We start from the raw sequence: 13,014 nt of genomic DNA, 5'->3' as shown, positions 1-13,014 counted from the left end.
ATGTTACTGTTACATATAGGAAGGTCCTATCTGCAAGGGCACTAAGTTTATAGGAATCAAGAAGGGAACCCAAGAGATGAGTTCTCTGATTTGTGGAGTGCTTCAGAAATTCATTAGGTTGTCCAATATTAGGTAAAAGAGTGGGCATTTATCTGTGTAAGAAAGAGAGACCAATCTATTTCCTAGTTCTGATATTGACTTCCCTGGAGTATAGATAAAAGTCTAGAGTGTTCTTATCATAGATGATGTAAAGTTTTTATCAGACTCTGTCCCAGAATATCACAGTGGGCTATTCTCATAAGCGGACTACTACCACATAAAAAGGCTCTCACAGGAGAAACAAGTATCAAGTGTCCTGACACTAAAGCTGTCTGAAATTTACTCTCTTCTGTTCTTCATTCTCCATTCTCTTATCTCCTTTTATATATTCTGGCAAAGATCAAATATCAAGATAGTAATTTCTCATTTACACATTGGGCCAGTTCCAATAAAACTTACTTTGAAGTTCCTTTGGAAGTTTTGTCTCTACTGTGAACTGTGACTATAGTAATGCCTACATTTTCTGACTTTGTCATCAGACAGTGGCATGGGGTATGCATTTGTTAACTTTAAGAGAGAAATAAGATATACCTTTAGGGACTACTTCACATCATCTAGTCATTCCAAGATTTTTATTTCTAATTGCAGGTTTATACATCATGTGCTAAATTTTCTTTTATATATTTTAACTAGAAGTCCAGTGCATGGATTTGTGCATGGGTGGGGTCTGGCTCCCCCAATTGAGGCAGTTCAGAAGTGGGCCTGTTGGGAGGAGGAGATGGTGGGAGGTTGGCTGGCTGCCCTGCCCCAATCGGGGCCAATCAGGGTCTGGCCAGCTGAAGGGAGGGGCAACTGGCTGGTGAGCCCCAAATCCAAATGAGATAAGGGAGTGCTGACCGGGAATCATGGATGGTTGACCAGCCAGCCCTGCCCCTAATCAGGGTGGGGGTCTGATCTGGGGTGAGGCCAGGCAAGGGGAGGGGCTGCAGGAAGTTGGCTGGCCAGGCCTATCCCCTATTGAGGTTGGGGGCTATAATCAGGAGTGGGGCTGGCCAGGGGGAGTGTCTAAGGGCCTATTGTGGTGGGGAGGGCTGATCAGGGGCGGGGCTGTCTGATGAGAAGGTGGACGGAGGGTGTGGGGGAGGGTCATTTGGCTGTATGGCCCTGCCCTTGATCAGGGTGGGAGAGTCCAATTCAGGACAGGTTGGCCTGGGGAAGAGGCCATGGATGGTTGGCCAGCTGGCCCTATCCCCTGATCAGGCTGGTTCGCTGGCCACAGTGGGCATTATATTGAGCGGTCATTCTGGTCATTACAGTGTTAGGGTAGCTGGCTTTTTATATATATAGATTATATAAAAGATGCAATGAAAAAGGAGAATTCTGTGCTGAAATACAATATATTCTGATTCTCCCCCATCCCTGTCTTTGTCTTTCTGTACACACACACACACACACACACACACACACACACACACACATTAATGTATATATAATATATATATACGCACACACACACTATTCTATATAATAAAAGGCTAATATGCAAATCGACTGAATGGCAGAGTGACCGGTTGCTTTGATGTGCATGACCACCAGGGGGCAGACGCATAATACAAGAGCTGCCCCTTGTTGATGCCTACCCACAGGGGGAGCACTGCTCAGCCAGAACCTGGGCTCATGGCTTGTGAGTGCAGTGGTGGTGGTAGGATCCTCTCCTGCCTCTACCCCAGTGATAAGGATGTCCAACTGATGGCTTAGGCCCACTCCCCACAGAGGAGCCGGACATCCGCCGAGGGCTCCCAGACTGCAAGAGGGTACAGGCCAGGCTGAGCGACCAGCCCCTTCTAAGTGCACAAATTTTGTGCACCGGGCCTCTAAACACACACACACACACACACACACACACACACACACACACACACATATACCTTTATTTGTATGTGTGAGCACTTCTATTCTGCTCTGCCTTCATTTGCAACAAGGCAATGAAGAAACCCTGATTAAATGTGATAGATCAAGATAGAAATGGAATTGAAATGAGGACCACCTAGTAGGCTTGGTCAGGTGCTAAAGGGAGAGATCAATATGCTAATGCTGAAAGTTTGTCTGTTCTTTATATAATATCTGATGTCTAGAGAGGCAAACATTAGGATACATTGCATAGCAGGGAAGAACCAACGTATGCTTGTCCTATAAGTGGGCAGAACAGATAACGGTGAATCCATTAGTAAGAAACAATCCTGTATCTAGGAAAGTCAATATTCACTATTAGATAGTCTTCAGGAAGCCTGTGTCCCTGATGACAGACAGGGTGGAGTTTCAGAAGCAAAACTCCACACCCTAATTCAGGTTATTTAAGTAAGCCTTGCAAATGAGAAGGTAGGCTGAAAGTTCTTAAAGGGGCTGAGATCCAGGTAATTCACTTGTATTAATCATATATTTGGGGCTTCTGTAAATATGATGCTTTAGTATCTACCCTACATATATATGCAGACAAGCCTTGATATGGAGAACATACTAATATGTCTGAGTCATCCTACTTCAACCTCTTGCTGCTCCTTCTCCAACCCCCTCCAAACATGTCTGCCTTCTGATGGTATGCTTTTCAAATACAGACTAACCAATACAGAGCTCACAACCCCAACCATTCCTTGTATCAAGTTTTCACACTCCATTTCACTATGTACTGCCTTAATCAGCCTAGGACCAGGTAATCAGACAATCAGGTGTGGATTCTATGCCACAGGGCCCAATGAAATAATTTAAACTGATCATTCCTTTTACTACTTACTCTGCCTCACCCATTCCTTCCCACAGAAGCCACATGAAAAGCTCATGCCCACAGTTTCTCTGCCTCTCTCTGCCTGATGGCCATACAGTGCTTCCCTGCAGTCCCTGTCATGTGGCATGCCACCTCCCTTGAGAACTGTGAGAAATAAACTTTATATTTAATGGCAGTGTTTCCTATTGGTCATACAATAATTTTGATTTTCTTTCAATATATTATATTTTAAAACAAGTTCAGGTTTAGGACACAAGATACAGGGCTGAATCCCCATAAATGGTTCAAAAGATATCTGGGGAATAAGGTAGAAATCTGTTTTCATCACTGCTTTCAAGAGCATCATCATTTCTATCATCCCTATGCTTGGATATTAGTTATAAGAACTAAAATGTGTGTGTGTGTGTGACGGGGGGGTGGGGGGGAGTGGTGTCAACAGAACATTATTTGAAAGGATATATCTGGAGATAATTTTGATTCTTTTTTTTTTTTTTAATCTTCACTCAAGGATATTTCTCCATTAATTTTTAAAGAGAGTGGAAGAAAGAGGGAAAGATAGAGAGCAATATCAATGTGAGAGAAACATATGGACTAGTTGCCTCCTATAATTGTCCTAACCAGGGAGGAGCCTGCAACCGAGGTACCTGTCCTTGGCTGGAATGGAACCAGGACCCTTAGAGCCACAACCCGATGCTCTCTCCACTGAGTCAAACCAGCTAGGGCGACATAATTTTGTTTCTTAAACTTTGTGTCAGAATCACCTGTGGTGTTGACTAAAGAGGCAGATGATATGCCCTCACTTGATGTGGTGCGTGGCTTGGGATCTGTACAGCTTAATTTAAAGTTCAAAGACAGGTACACCCCACAATTCAAGGACCATTGCACTGATGTAGTGCCTGACCCCAGCACTCCTGCCCCCCTCTTTCCCTCCTTCAGTTTTCCATCCCTAAATGAGGGTTGAACACTAGAAATCCCCTAAGGATCACATACAGCAAAAATATTTTTGAATTTTTATGATATTAGTGACTGAACTTTCTTTATTGTATATTTATTTTTATTTTTACATGTTTATTTGTTTTATAGTGATTTTTTAAAAAAAAGTAACCTCATATCAAAGGATACAAAAAAGAAGCACACTTACAGTAGCCTGTTGTTTTTCTGCTTTCTCGGATGTCTCTTTAAGTTGATTTTGCAGGGCCTCCTGGAGAGACTTCATTTGTTCTCTGGTTTAGTAGGAAACAGAGCAAAAGAGAGGCTTAATATAATTCGGTTATTTCCTGGACCTTTGCTGTCTACTTATATTTAGGGGAAAATAACCAGAATTGAATAGAGACACAGTTAAGCATACAGGGTGTATTTCAGAATTCTGGTAATAAAAGCTATTTTCTCCCTGGCAAGTATTAAAAGCAAGCTGTATTTCAAGGAAATTGCCTTGCTATTGTGTCGTATGAGCATCCTACTGTGTAAATCATCTGAGAGCTGCATAATGTGTTAAATTAAATCAGTATAATAATTAGTGTTGAAAAGCTAATTTTAGTGATAGCATGCCAAGGTGTGAACATGAAAGTTAAGAAGAAGATACCATAGACTGCTAATAAGATAAAAGTGTTCCCTTCTGATGCTCCTAATTGATTAATTATAAAGCATTGTGCTTTAGACATCCTTTATAAAGCGTGAGACTTTTTACAAAAAGAAAGATAGAAGACATTTCTAACTTAAGGGCTGCCTTACTTATTGGAGATAATAATAGAAATACATACACACACACACACACACAAATATACACAAATATACACACAAATATATATATTATTTATCAAATTCATAAATACATATAGGCCCTATCCACTGGTTAAAAATATGAATGTTTTCATAAATATGCATTCTTCTCAAGAGTTTAAAATGTAATCATTTATGACAAATTGTGTTATCTTTTTCAAGTTCAGGTTTAAATGTCAAAAGACTACATTTAGAACCCTGATGTGTCATCACAATATAGACACCAGGGAATAGGAGAGTACCCTCTCAGAGTCATTTTTTAATCTACAAAATGGACATAATACTAGAACCACTTCATAGTTTTGTAGTGAGATTTAGATGACATAATACAAGCAAAATGCTTAGCATAATGCCTGGAGAATAATCACTTGATAAATCTGATATTATTGTCACAGCCACTGGCACCATTCTGGGTCCCTAAGTTCATTCTTTGACTGACACATCCTACACAACCATGACCTGTTCTTTCTTTTTTTAAAAAATATATTTTATTGATTTTTTACAGAGAGGAAGGGAGAGAGATAGAGAGCTAGAAATGTCGACGAGAGAGAAACATCGACCAGCTGCCTCTTGCACACCTCTTACTGGAGATGTGCCCACAACCAAGGTACATGCCCTTGACCGGAATCGAACCCTGGACCTTCAGTCAGCAGACCAACGCTCTACCACTGAGCCAAACCGGTTTCAGCATGATCTGTTCTTTCATTCACTGGGATTTAATGATTCCCGTGGATATCTTTCTCTTTTTTTAATTTATTGATTTGAGAGAGACAGAGAGAGAGAGAGAGAGAGAGAGAGAGAGAGAGAGAGAGAGAGAGAGAGAGAGAGAGAGAGAGAGAGAGAGAGGAGAGAGAGAGAGGAAAGGAGAGAGAAACATAGATTTGTTGTTCAACTTAGTTATGCATTGACTGGTTGCTTCTTGAATGTGCCCTGACTGAGAATCCATCCTGAAACCTTGGGGTATTAGGATGATACTCTAACCAACTGAGCTACCTGGCCAAGGCCCAGATTTTTTACTCTACAAACTCTTTGGTCCCAGTGTCAATTTCAGAAATATCATTGAGAGTCTGTATGATTGTTGGAATCAATTTGGACGTTGTCAAAGCAAAATACAATCAAAACAAGTTGTAAAATAATTACAGTCACTGGTTCTCAGATGATTTATTCCTGCTTGGGTGAAGCTCATAATATGGTTTTGACTTAGAGTGGATTTTAAATCTCAGCTCCCATTACTTTCCCAAAGAGGTTTATTTTATGAGAATTGTTTCATATAGAGACATTTAAATCTTGGGCTTCTATTATTATTTGTGATATTTTTCAAAGAGCATTTGTGACAATATAATTGTAAATATCTACATATATTGTAGGTTCACAACATACTAGGGATTCATAAGCCTTAGAATTTTGCATCAAATTATGTAATATTAGAGATAGAAAACTGAGGCAGAGAGAAGGAGTGGAATTGTGATCTGGAGCCTATGTGCTGAAGCTCTAAAGAGTTATTATACTACCTCTATGCAGGGGGAGAGAGAGAGAGAGAGAGAAAGAGAGAGAGAGAGAGAGAGAGAGAGAGAGACAGAGAGAATCTGCATCCTACCCTTAACACCTGAATTTTCAATGAACACTGAATACAAATGTAATAAAAAATTATATTCCCAACTGATAAAACATTATATAAAAATGTTATAGTAATTATCCTTTCAATATTATTTTTTATTTTAAAATGGTGGATTTTTATTCTTTATTTTAAATTTTATACTTATATTTTAATTAAACTATACAATCTCACTTTTTTTTTTTAATGAACACAGGTATAGATTCAAAAATTCCCACATACTGAGATCCATAGGCAATGTAGGGAGAAAGACAAAATGAACTGTAGAGCTATTAAAAAAATCTGGAGGAGTTAAAGGATTCTGCACATGTTCATGGTAAGGAAAGCTATGAGACAATGCTAAAGAGGGTCTTTTGAATCTTCTGAATCTCTCTATCTCCTTCATGCCTCGCAGACTTGCTAATTTATGCTCCTATGAAAAATGATTTTTGACTTGCTCAGCTGTTTCATTCATTTTCCATCCCAAATATAAACATAAACATAAATACACACACACACACACACACACACACACACACACACACACTCACAGTACAATAAAGCATTTTTTTTCTCAAGTGATTACCTGTTTGTATTATAAAAACCTCACAGACAAAGAATTTACCACTACCCCAGGCTTTCTCTTCATTTTTGAAGAATGTTATATTGTAAAATCCTTTAGTACAGAGAGTCCAAAACTAAGTTTTAGGAATTTTCAATGACCAACCACCAGATGAAATAAAATGTTTTATATTACCTTTTTCTCCAAACTGTCTTTCAAAATCTTTAGGGTACTACCCATCCCTCAGAGTCTCTATTGTGACTACACATACTCACTTTTCATATATTATCGCTTAAATATATCCCATAAATCTGAAAACTCTTGGTCTATTCTGACCAGTTATTTTTTTTTTAAGTTCTATTTAGAATTATCCAACACTAACTCAATGAGCCACAAATAGCTGTGTAATATTAAGGATAGGTGCTTTTAGAGATGGCTAAGTTAAAACCAACAAAATAATTTAAAATGATATACTTTTGGAGACATGCCCAGGCCAATATTTTACAAGCTCTTTTTAATAATTGGTTTAAAAAGAATTTCATGTTCAATAAATAATAATTTTATTTTAATAACAAAAATAGTCATGATATGACAATAGCTTTTATATTTTTTAACATGTCATCAACTCAATTCAAATATATTCTGAGAGGTTTCTGAGTCAAGAGGCAAGAACAGTTGGGAAGATACAAGATTGTGAGCAGGGACTAAATACTGAAGTGTGTGTAAACTTTTTAACAGCTTTTGGCTTTGTGATCCATGAACTACAGTGAAAGGATGTGGCTATTCCGTAAAAATCACAACAGAGCAAATTCCAATTAACACAACTCTCAGCAATCCATTTAAGCACTTTGAGGAACAATGTCCCATCTGTTAAATGAGCATAATGATAGCTCCTTTAAAAGGTAATTGGGAGGATGAAACAAGAAAATATATATATAGCATCCAGTCAAGTAAGTGTATAATAAATGCTAGCTTGTTTCTACTTTAAAATACCTTTTGCTTTAAGAAGCAATCTCAAATCATATAGCTTTTATACTGCATAGAAATCTATCTCATAGTAGATGTCCTTCAAAAATAAACTTTTACATCAATGTATCAATTCTACTTATCCTATATAATAAAAGGGTGATATGCAAATTGACCCTAACAGCAGAATGACCAGAATTACAGCTCGACCAGTCACCATGAGGCACACTGACCACCTCTGAGTCCCTTTCCCTGGTCAGCAGGTTCTGATTGCCTGGTGTTGAATGGGGAACTGGGGATGGGTGGCAGGGGATGCAGGTAGGGCCAGGCCAAGGCACAGAGGGCAACCTGCAGAGGGACAGGGCTGGCAAGCAGGCAGGAATGGTTGACCTCTCTGTTGCTTCCCCCAGTGATCAGGCTCCAATCATCTGATGGAAAATCTGGTGGGTAGTGGCCTGGGGTGGGGCGGGCTGTGGGCAGCCAGGGAAGATGGCCCTGATTGTGGACCAGGCCTAGGGACTGTGCCCACCCATGAATTTCATGCCCTAGGCCTCTGACATTGCTAATAAGATTACTCCATTCCTCACCACCTCCACCATTTTCACCAGGATTGAGTTTGGATTTGATTAAAAATTGACCCACCACCTGGCCAATGTGGCTCAGTGGGGGAAGGTGGACCTATGCATCAGGAGGTCATGGTTTAATTCCTGGCCAGGGCACATTCCATGTTTGTGGATTCAATGGTGGGGACATGCAGAAGGCAGCCTATTGATAATTCTCTCTCATCATTGATGTATCTATCTCTTTCTCCCTCTCCTTTCATCTCTGAAATAAATAAAATTGACCCACCCATGTCAGTGTTATTGGATCTGTCTATCAATGGCAGACTTATTAGGCTCCATCATCTAAGGCAATCCAGGAGAATACTGCTGATCCTTAAACACTGGAGTTATCATATACAAGCAGCATTGTATCGCCATCACAAGGGATGTGTTAGAACTATAGACTCTCAAATGCCACCCTAGATTTATGCATAAGAATCTGCATTTGAACAAGACTTTCATACATTCAAGTGTAAGAGGATAAATTAACACATTTGCAATGAACTGACTTTTGTGAAGTTTCTGAATAGAGTTCAACACTATGGAAAAGAGGAATTGAAAAACTAAAGGAAAGCACAATCTTACCTTTGTTTCTGACCTATTTCCAGAAGCTTCTGAACATCAGTTTTGGCAGATTTCTCTTCATTTTTCAAAGACTAACAAGAAAGGGGGAAAAAATAAGTTTTATTCAAGTGATAAATCGAAGGTGCTCTTTAAAAAGAGGAAAAAGAAGAAAAAAGTAAAGAGGCTCACTTTACTTTTGACTCCATGGCACAAAGGATGGCGGCACTTATGCCCTGGGACAAGAATGTGCAAATGATGCTTCATGTTTCTAAGGATGCCCACAGGAATGTATGCCACCAAGCGGTACAAGTATTGCACAGTAGGCGAAGGGAATGAACCGAGTCTGAATCTTTAGAGGTTCAGAAGAGGGAATGTGGCCTCCAAATATCTAGGTCTCTGAATAAGTGAATATAAAATACAATATATCTTCTGGTCTTTGTTTAAAGTTTTACTGTGCCCTCTGCAGCCATGTTAATCCAACTCTAGTTCTATAATAATAAAAATGTGATATATTAATTAGACCCAATGTCCTTCCAGATGACCTTCCAGACAAAGCCAAGGCGTCAAGGGAAGCCTAGGTCCTGGGTTCCTGCCTGCAGCCAGAGGGAAGCCCAGGACTTGGGTGCCAGAGGGAAGCTGGGTAAAGGAAGGCCTACTCTTGCACAAATTTCGTGCACCAGGCCTCTAGTAATTTCTAGAAATAAAAGGGTGTATAAAAGGGCTCCCTGAATAAGCAAAGTAATAATACAACTTAAGATCAAAGTGGCCAAAAAGCATTCACCTGTTTGGACTTATCTATTTACTATTTATGAATAATGTAATAGAATACAAAGAAGAAATGAAATGCTAATATATATATATATATTTCAGAAAAGAGAGGAGAGGAAGAAAGAAATAGAAACATCAATGATGACAGGGAATCATTGATTGGCTGCCTCCTGCCTGGTCCCTACTGAGTATGGAGCCTGCAATCTGAGCATGTGCCCTTGATTGGAATCAAATCTGGGATCCTTCAGTCCACAGGCTGATGCTCTATCCACTGAGCCAAACTGGCTAGTGGATAGTCTTATTTATATTCAGTAAATTATGTAACAGGGTAATCTATTTTCTTGATATTCAAAGTTGAAATTGAGAGGAATAATGTTGTTTTTAGGAAGAGAAGCTGTAACAGGTAGGGGATTGAAAATAGCAAGAATGCCAAACACTTTGTTTACTCGGTATTTACTTGACAAATATATATACTGAATTACGCAAAACATGTTCAGAGGCATGGTGTCTGCCTTCACAACATTTTCATTCTAATGCTAAAAATAGACACTTCCTATAGAAAGATAAACATTCTGATAGACATGTGGTGGACTGAACCTCACATGAAAAACTTCTTCCCTAAAATGACAGTGTATATTAGGAAACAGCCAATAAAAGAAGCTGTGTTTATTTGGGAAGAGTAGGCTTCCCATTAAAATACCAAGAAAATAGGACAAGAAATTATGATATGGGGAAAAGTCACCAATCCTGTGGCCTACACATGTCTTGTTACCCTTTAAAAATGTAAACCCATGAAATGACACATTTATTTATTTATTCACTTTGCATGGATATTTAATTTTATTTAAGACCTGATATTGTAGCCTGTTAAGTTCCTCATATCATAAAACTAAAGAATACTGGGTTTTACCATGAATAATTTATTTTACTTGTGAAAATGCCAGCCCACACATAAGGATCTGTTTGACATTGAAATTGGGTCTCAAAAGAACTGGTGGCACAGAAAGAAGCTCACTACAGACTGATTCATATGCCTTTCAGCATAACGATTATTGCTTGTCTCATTTTTGATTCTTATAAGAATATTTCCAGTAGGAAATTATATATTTTTATCAAGCCATTTTCTAGATTGTAATTAAATGTTGTGATTTAGGCTACTGATCATAGAGATTGAGTGTTTTGGGAATATTGTCAACATTGACCACCCCTAGGCATTCCATGATAGGCTTGAAATATTCTCAAAGTGCCAGGCGTTTCATGCCTTGAGGAGGTACAGGTGTCTTGTCTATTCTTTGTAGCCTCATAGAACTAGTGAATTTCTACCCAATAATAAAATGCAGCCCTGGTATCAGATTCCTATGAAAATCAATTTACTGCCCTTTTCATCTTAGTCAGAACTTCCTTAAGACTGTGAAATTTCCCTCCCAGCACTATTATTCTTGCACTGTTATCCTGAGACCTGTCTGTGTGCCCTACTGGAAACTGGGTGTTTATTTGTTGTTTTGTTTTCTTTTTTTGTTCTCAAGATATAAGAACTTCTGGAACAAGAGGTGGGGCATGGGTCCAAATACTAGGTCTGCCACCTGACTTTCTCTGTGCTTGTGATAGCTTATAAATCATTCTCTAACTCTGTTTTCTCACCTACAAAAATGAAACTACTAATAAATAGAGCATAGTTGTCATATGAAAATTAAATAAAAATTGTGGATGGAGTACCTGACACAAGAGTTTGACCTTGTCCCATAAGCTGTGGTGGTAATTAACACCATCATCATCGTCGTCATTGTCATCATCCTTGTGCAAATAGAAAGCTAAGGACAATGGTGATTCCATGTGGTTCTGAAACATGGTTCAGTGCAATAAGTAACTGACTGGCTATGAAGCCAGATTACTTGCATTTAATGTCTGCCTTCCCTTGTGACATTAAAAATAAATGATCTTCTCAAAGCATGATTCCATAAGTGCAACAGGAAAATCATATTAATAGTATCTGCCTTATAAATATATTAGGAAAATTAAATTCCATAAAATAGCCAAAGCTTATATATATATATATATATATATATATATATATATATATATATATGCGTGCTCAATAAATATAATGTTTAAGGTAAATATTAAAATATCATAGATTTCAAAAATTTTTCTTATCATGTACATTTTATCTTTTTTTAAATTTTTATAGATGGCACTCTCCTTCCTAAGACATTTATCCACTTTATTAAGCTGTTTAAAAATCTTCAGAGTTAATCTTTGTGAAATTAAAAATTCTTTTCTAGGGAACATGCCTATATTTATTGAACTCTTGATCATAATTACTTTTCATCATTTCAAAATATTAAAAAACACAGGGGTCAAATTGATCTTAGAAGCAAGGAGAAATTGATGGCTTTGCCAAGCACACAATTTTATCATTCCTAAATTTGCAAACCACAGACTCGCAGACTGCATTTCAATTGACATTTCATTTCAAAGCTCATATAATAATAAAAATCATCTTCATGGTCAAGCCCAGAAACATATTCAAAACTGGTTTAAAAATAATGAAGGAATCTTTATATGCTAATCTGTTGAGACAAACCAAGAGACTCCTCGTCCTTTGCTGCTGGGGAAATTGGTTTTCATCTCACCTGAAGGTTGACTTTAATTCCATCAAGTTCTCTTGACGTCTTTGTCAGCTGACGAAGGATGGTGCTTCGCTCCTTAAAGACTTCTTTCAGCTGCTTTTGTAGCTCTTCATAGTCCTGTCTAACACAGAAAGAAAGGATGTGAGAGCCCCCCAGCGCTTCCGCCTTAGTCATAACCACAAACCCTTGAATGTAAAGCAAAATCTAGAGTCATTGAAATCTTACTTACCAGGATGTTTTGTTCTTATTCTTATAATAAAGGGGAAACTTTGAAAAACCAAACAGTCTTTAAAAAGGGATTTATTTTGCATTGATGACTATCTAAGCTACAGTGAGGTTCCAGAATAATACTGTACATCTTCTATATGCACAACATGATTTGTCAGGTTCCACTTGGGAAATAGATATTTTCATGACACAAGCACACTTTTTTCAGAGATTCTTGAAGTTTTGCAGCAAGAATGATTTGTACCAATGCATCTCAAATATACAGACAGGTTCTGACATAGGGGGTGAAGCCAGAACAGAATATAGGGGCCTTGCTTCCTCCCAGATTTGTAGGGAAGGAAGCCCATTGAAAAGGCACCTTTTGGTGGTAATGCAGGTCCAACCCTCTCTGGTTTGGTCCTGGGCAACCTGCAGGGATACACAGTTGCCACCATCCAGAACTGAAATATCATTGCTGACATGTAAACATAGGAACTGTTTGACATTGAAATTGGGTCTCA

General features: G+C 38.5%; 1 protein-coding gene and 1 long non-coding RNA gene across 4 annotated transcripts in view; one reads left to right on the top strand and one right to left on the bottom strand.

Annotated features, from left to right (window-relative positions):
- The window catches only part of LUZP2 (leucine zipper protein 2), a 286,277-nt gene that overhangs the window by 130,469 nt on the left and 142,794 nt on the right, over positions 1-13,014 (bottom strand). The window contains exons 2-4 of one of the 2 annotated variants that reach the window (XM_084893618.1): positions 12,290-12,407; positions 8,910-8,980; positions 3,963-4,044 (exon numbers count right to left, since the gene is read on the bottom strand). In XM_084893618.1, the coding sequence (XP_084749744.1) occupies positions 3,963-4,044; positions 8,910-8,980; positions 12,290-12,407 (271 nt within the window). The remainder of the gene's footprint in view (positions 1-3,962; positions 4,045-8,909; positions 8,981-12,289; positions 12,408-13,014) is intronic. The other variant, XM_084893619.1, reaches the window with a different exon arrangement.
- The window catches only part of LOC311627274, a 356,010-nt gene that overhangs the window by 207,642 nt on the left and 135,354 nt on the right, over positions 1-13,014 (top strand). The gene's annotated exons all lie outside the window — the stretch shown is intronic.

This window comes from Pipistrellus hanaki (assembly GCF_964339955.1).
Source record: "Pipistrellus hanaki genome assembly, chromosome: 9".
In the NCBI taxonomy this organism is placed as follows: Eukaryota; Metazoa; Chordata; class Mammalia; order Chiroptera; family Vespertilionidae; genus Pipistrellus; species Pipistrellus hanaki.
Note: the sequence above shows the minus strand (reverse complement) of the source record. Positions and strands in the feature narration are given on the sequence as shown.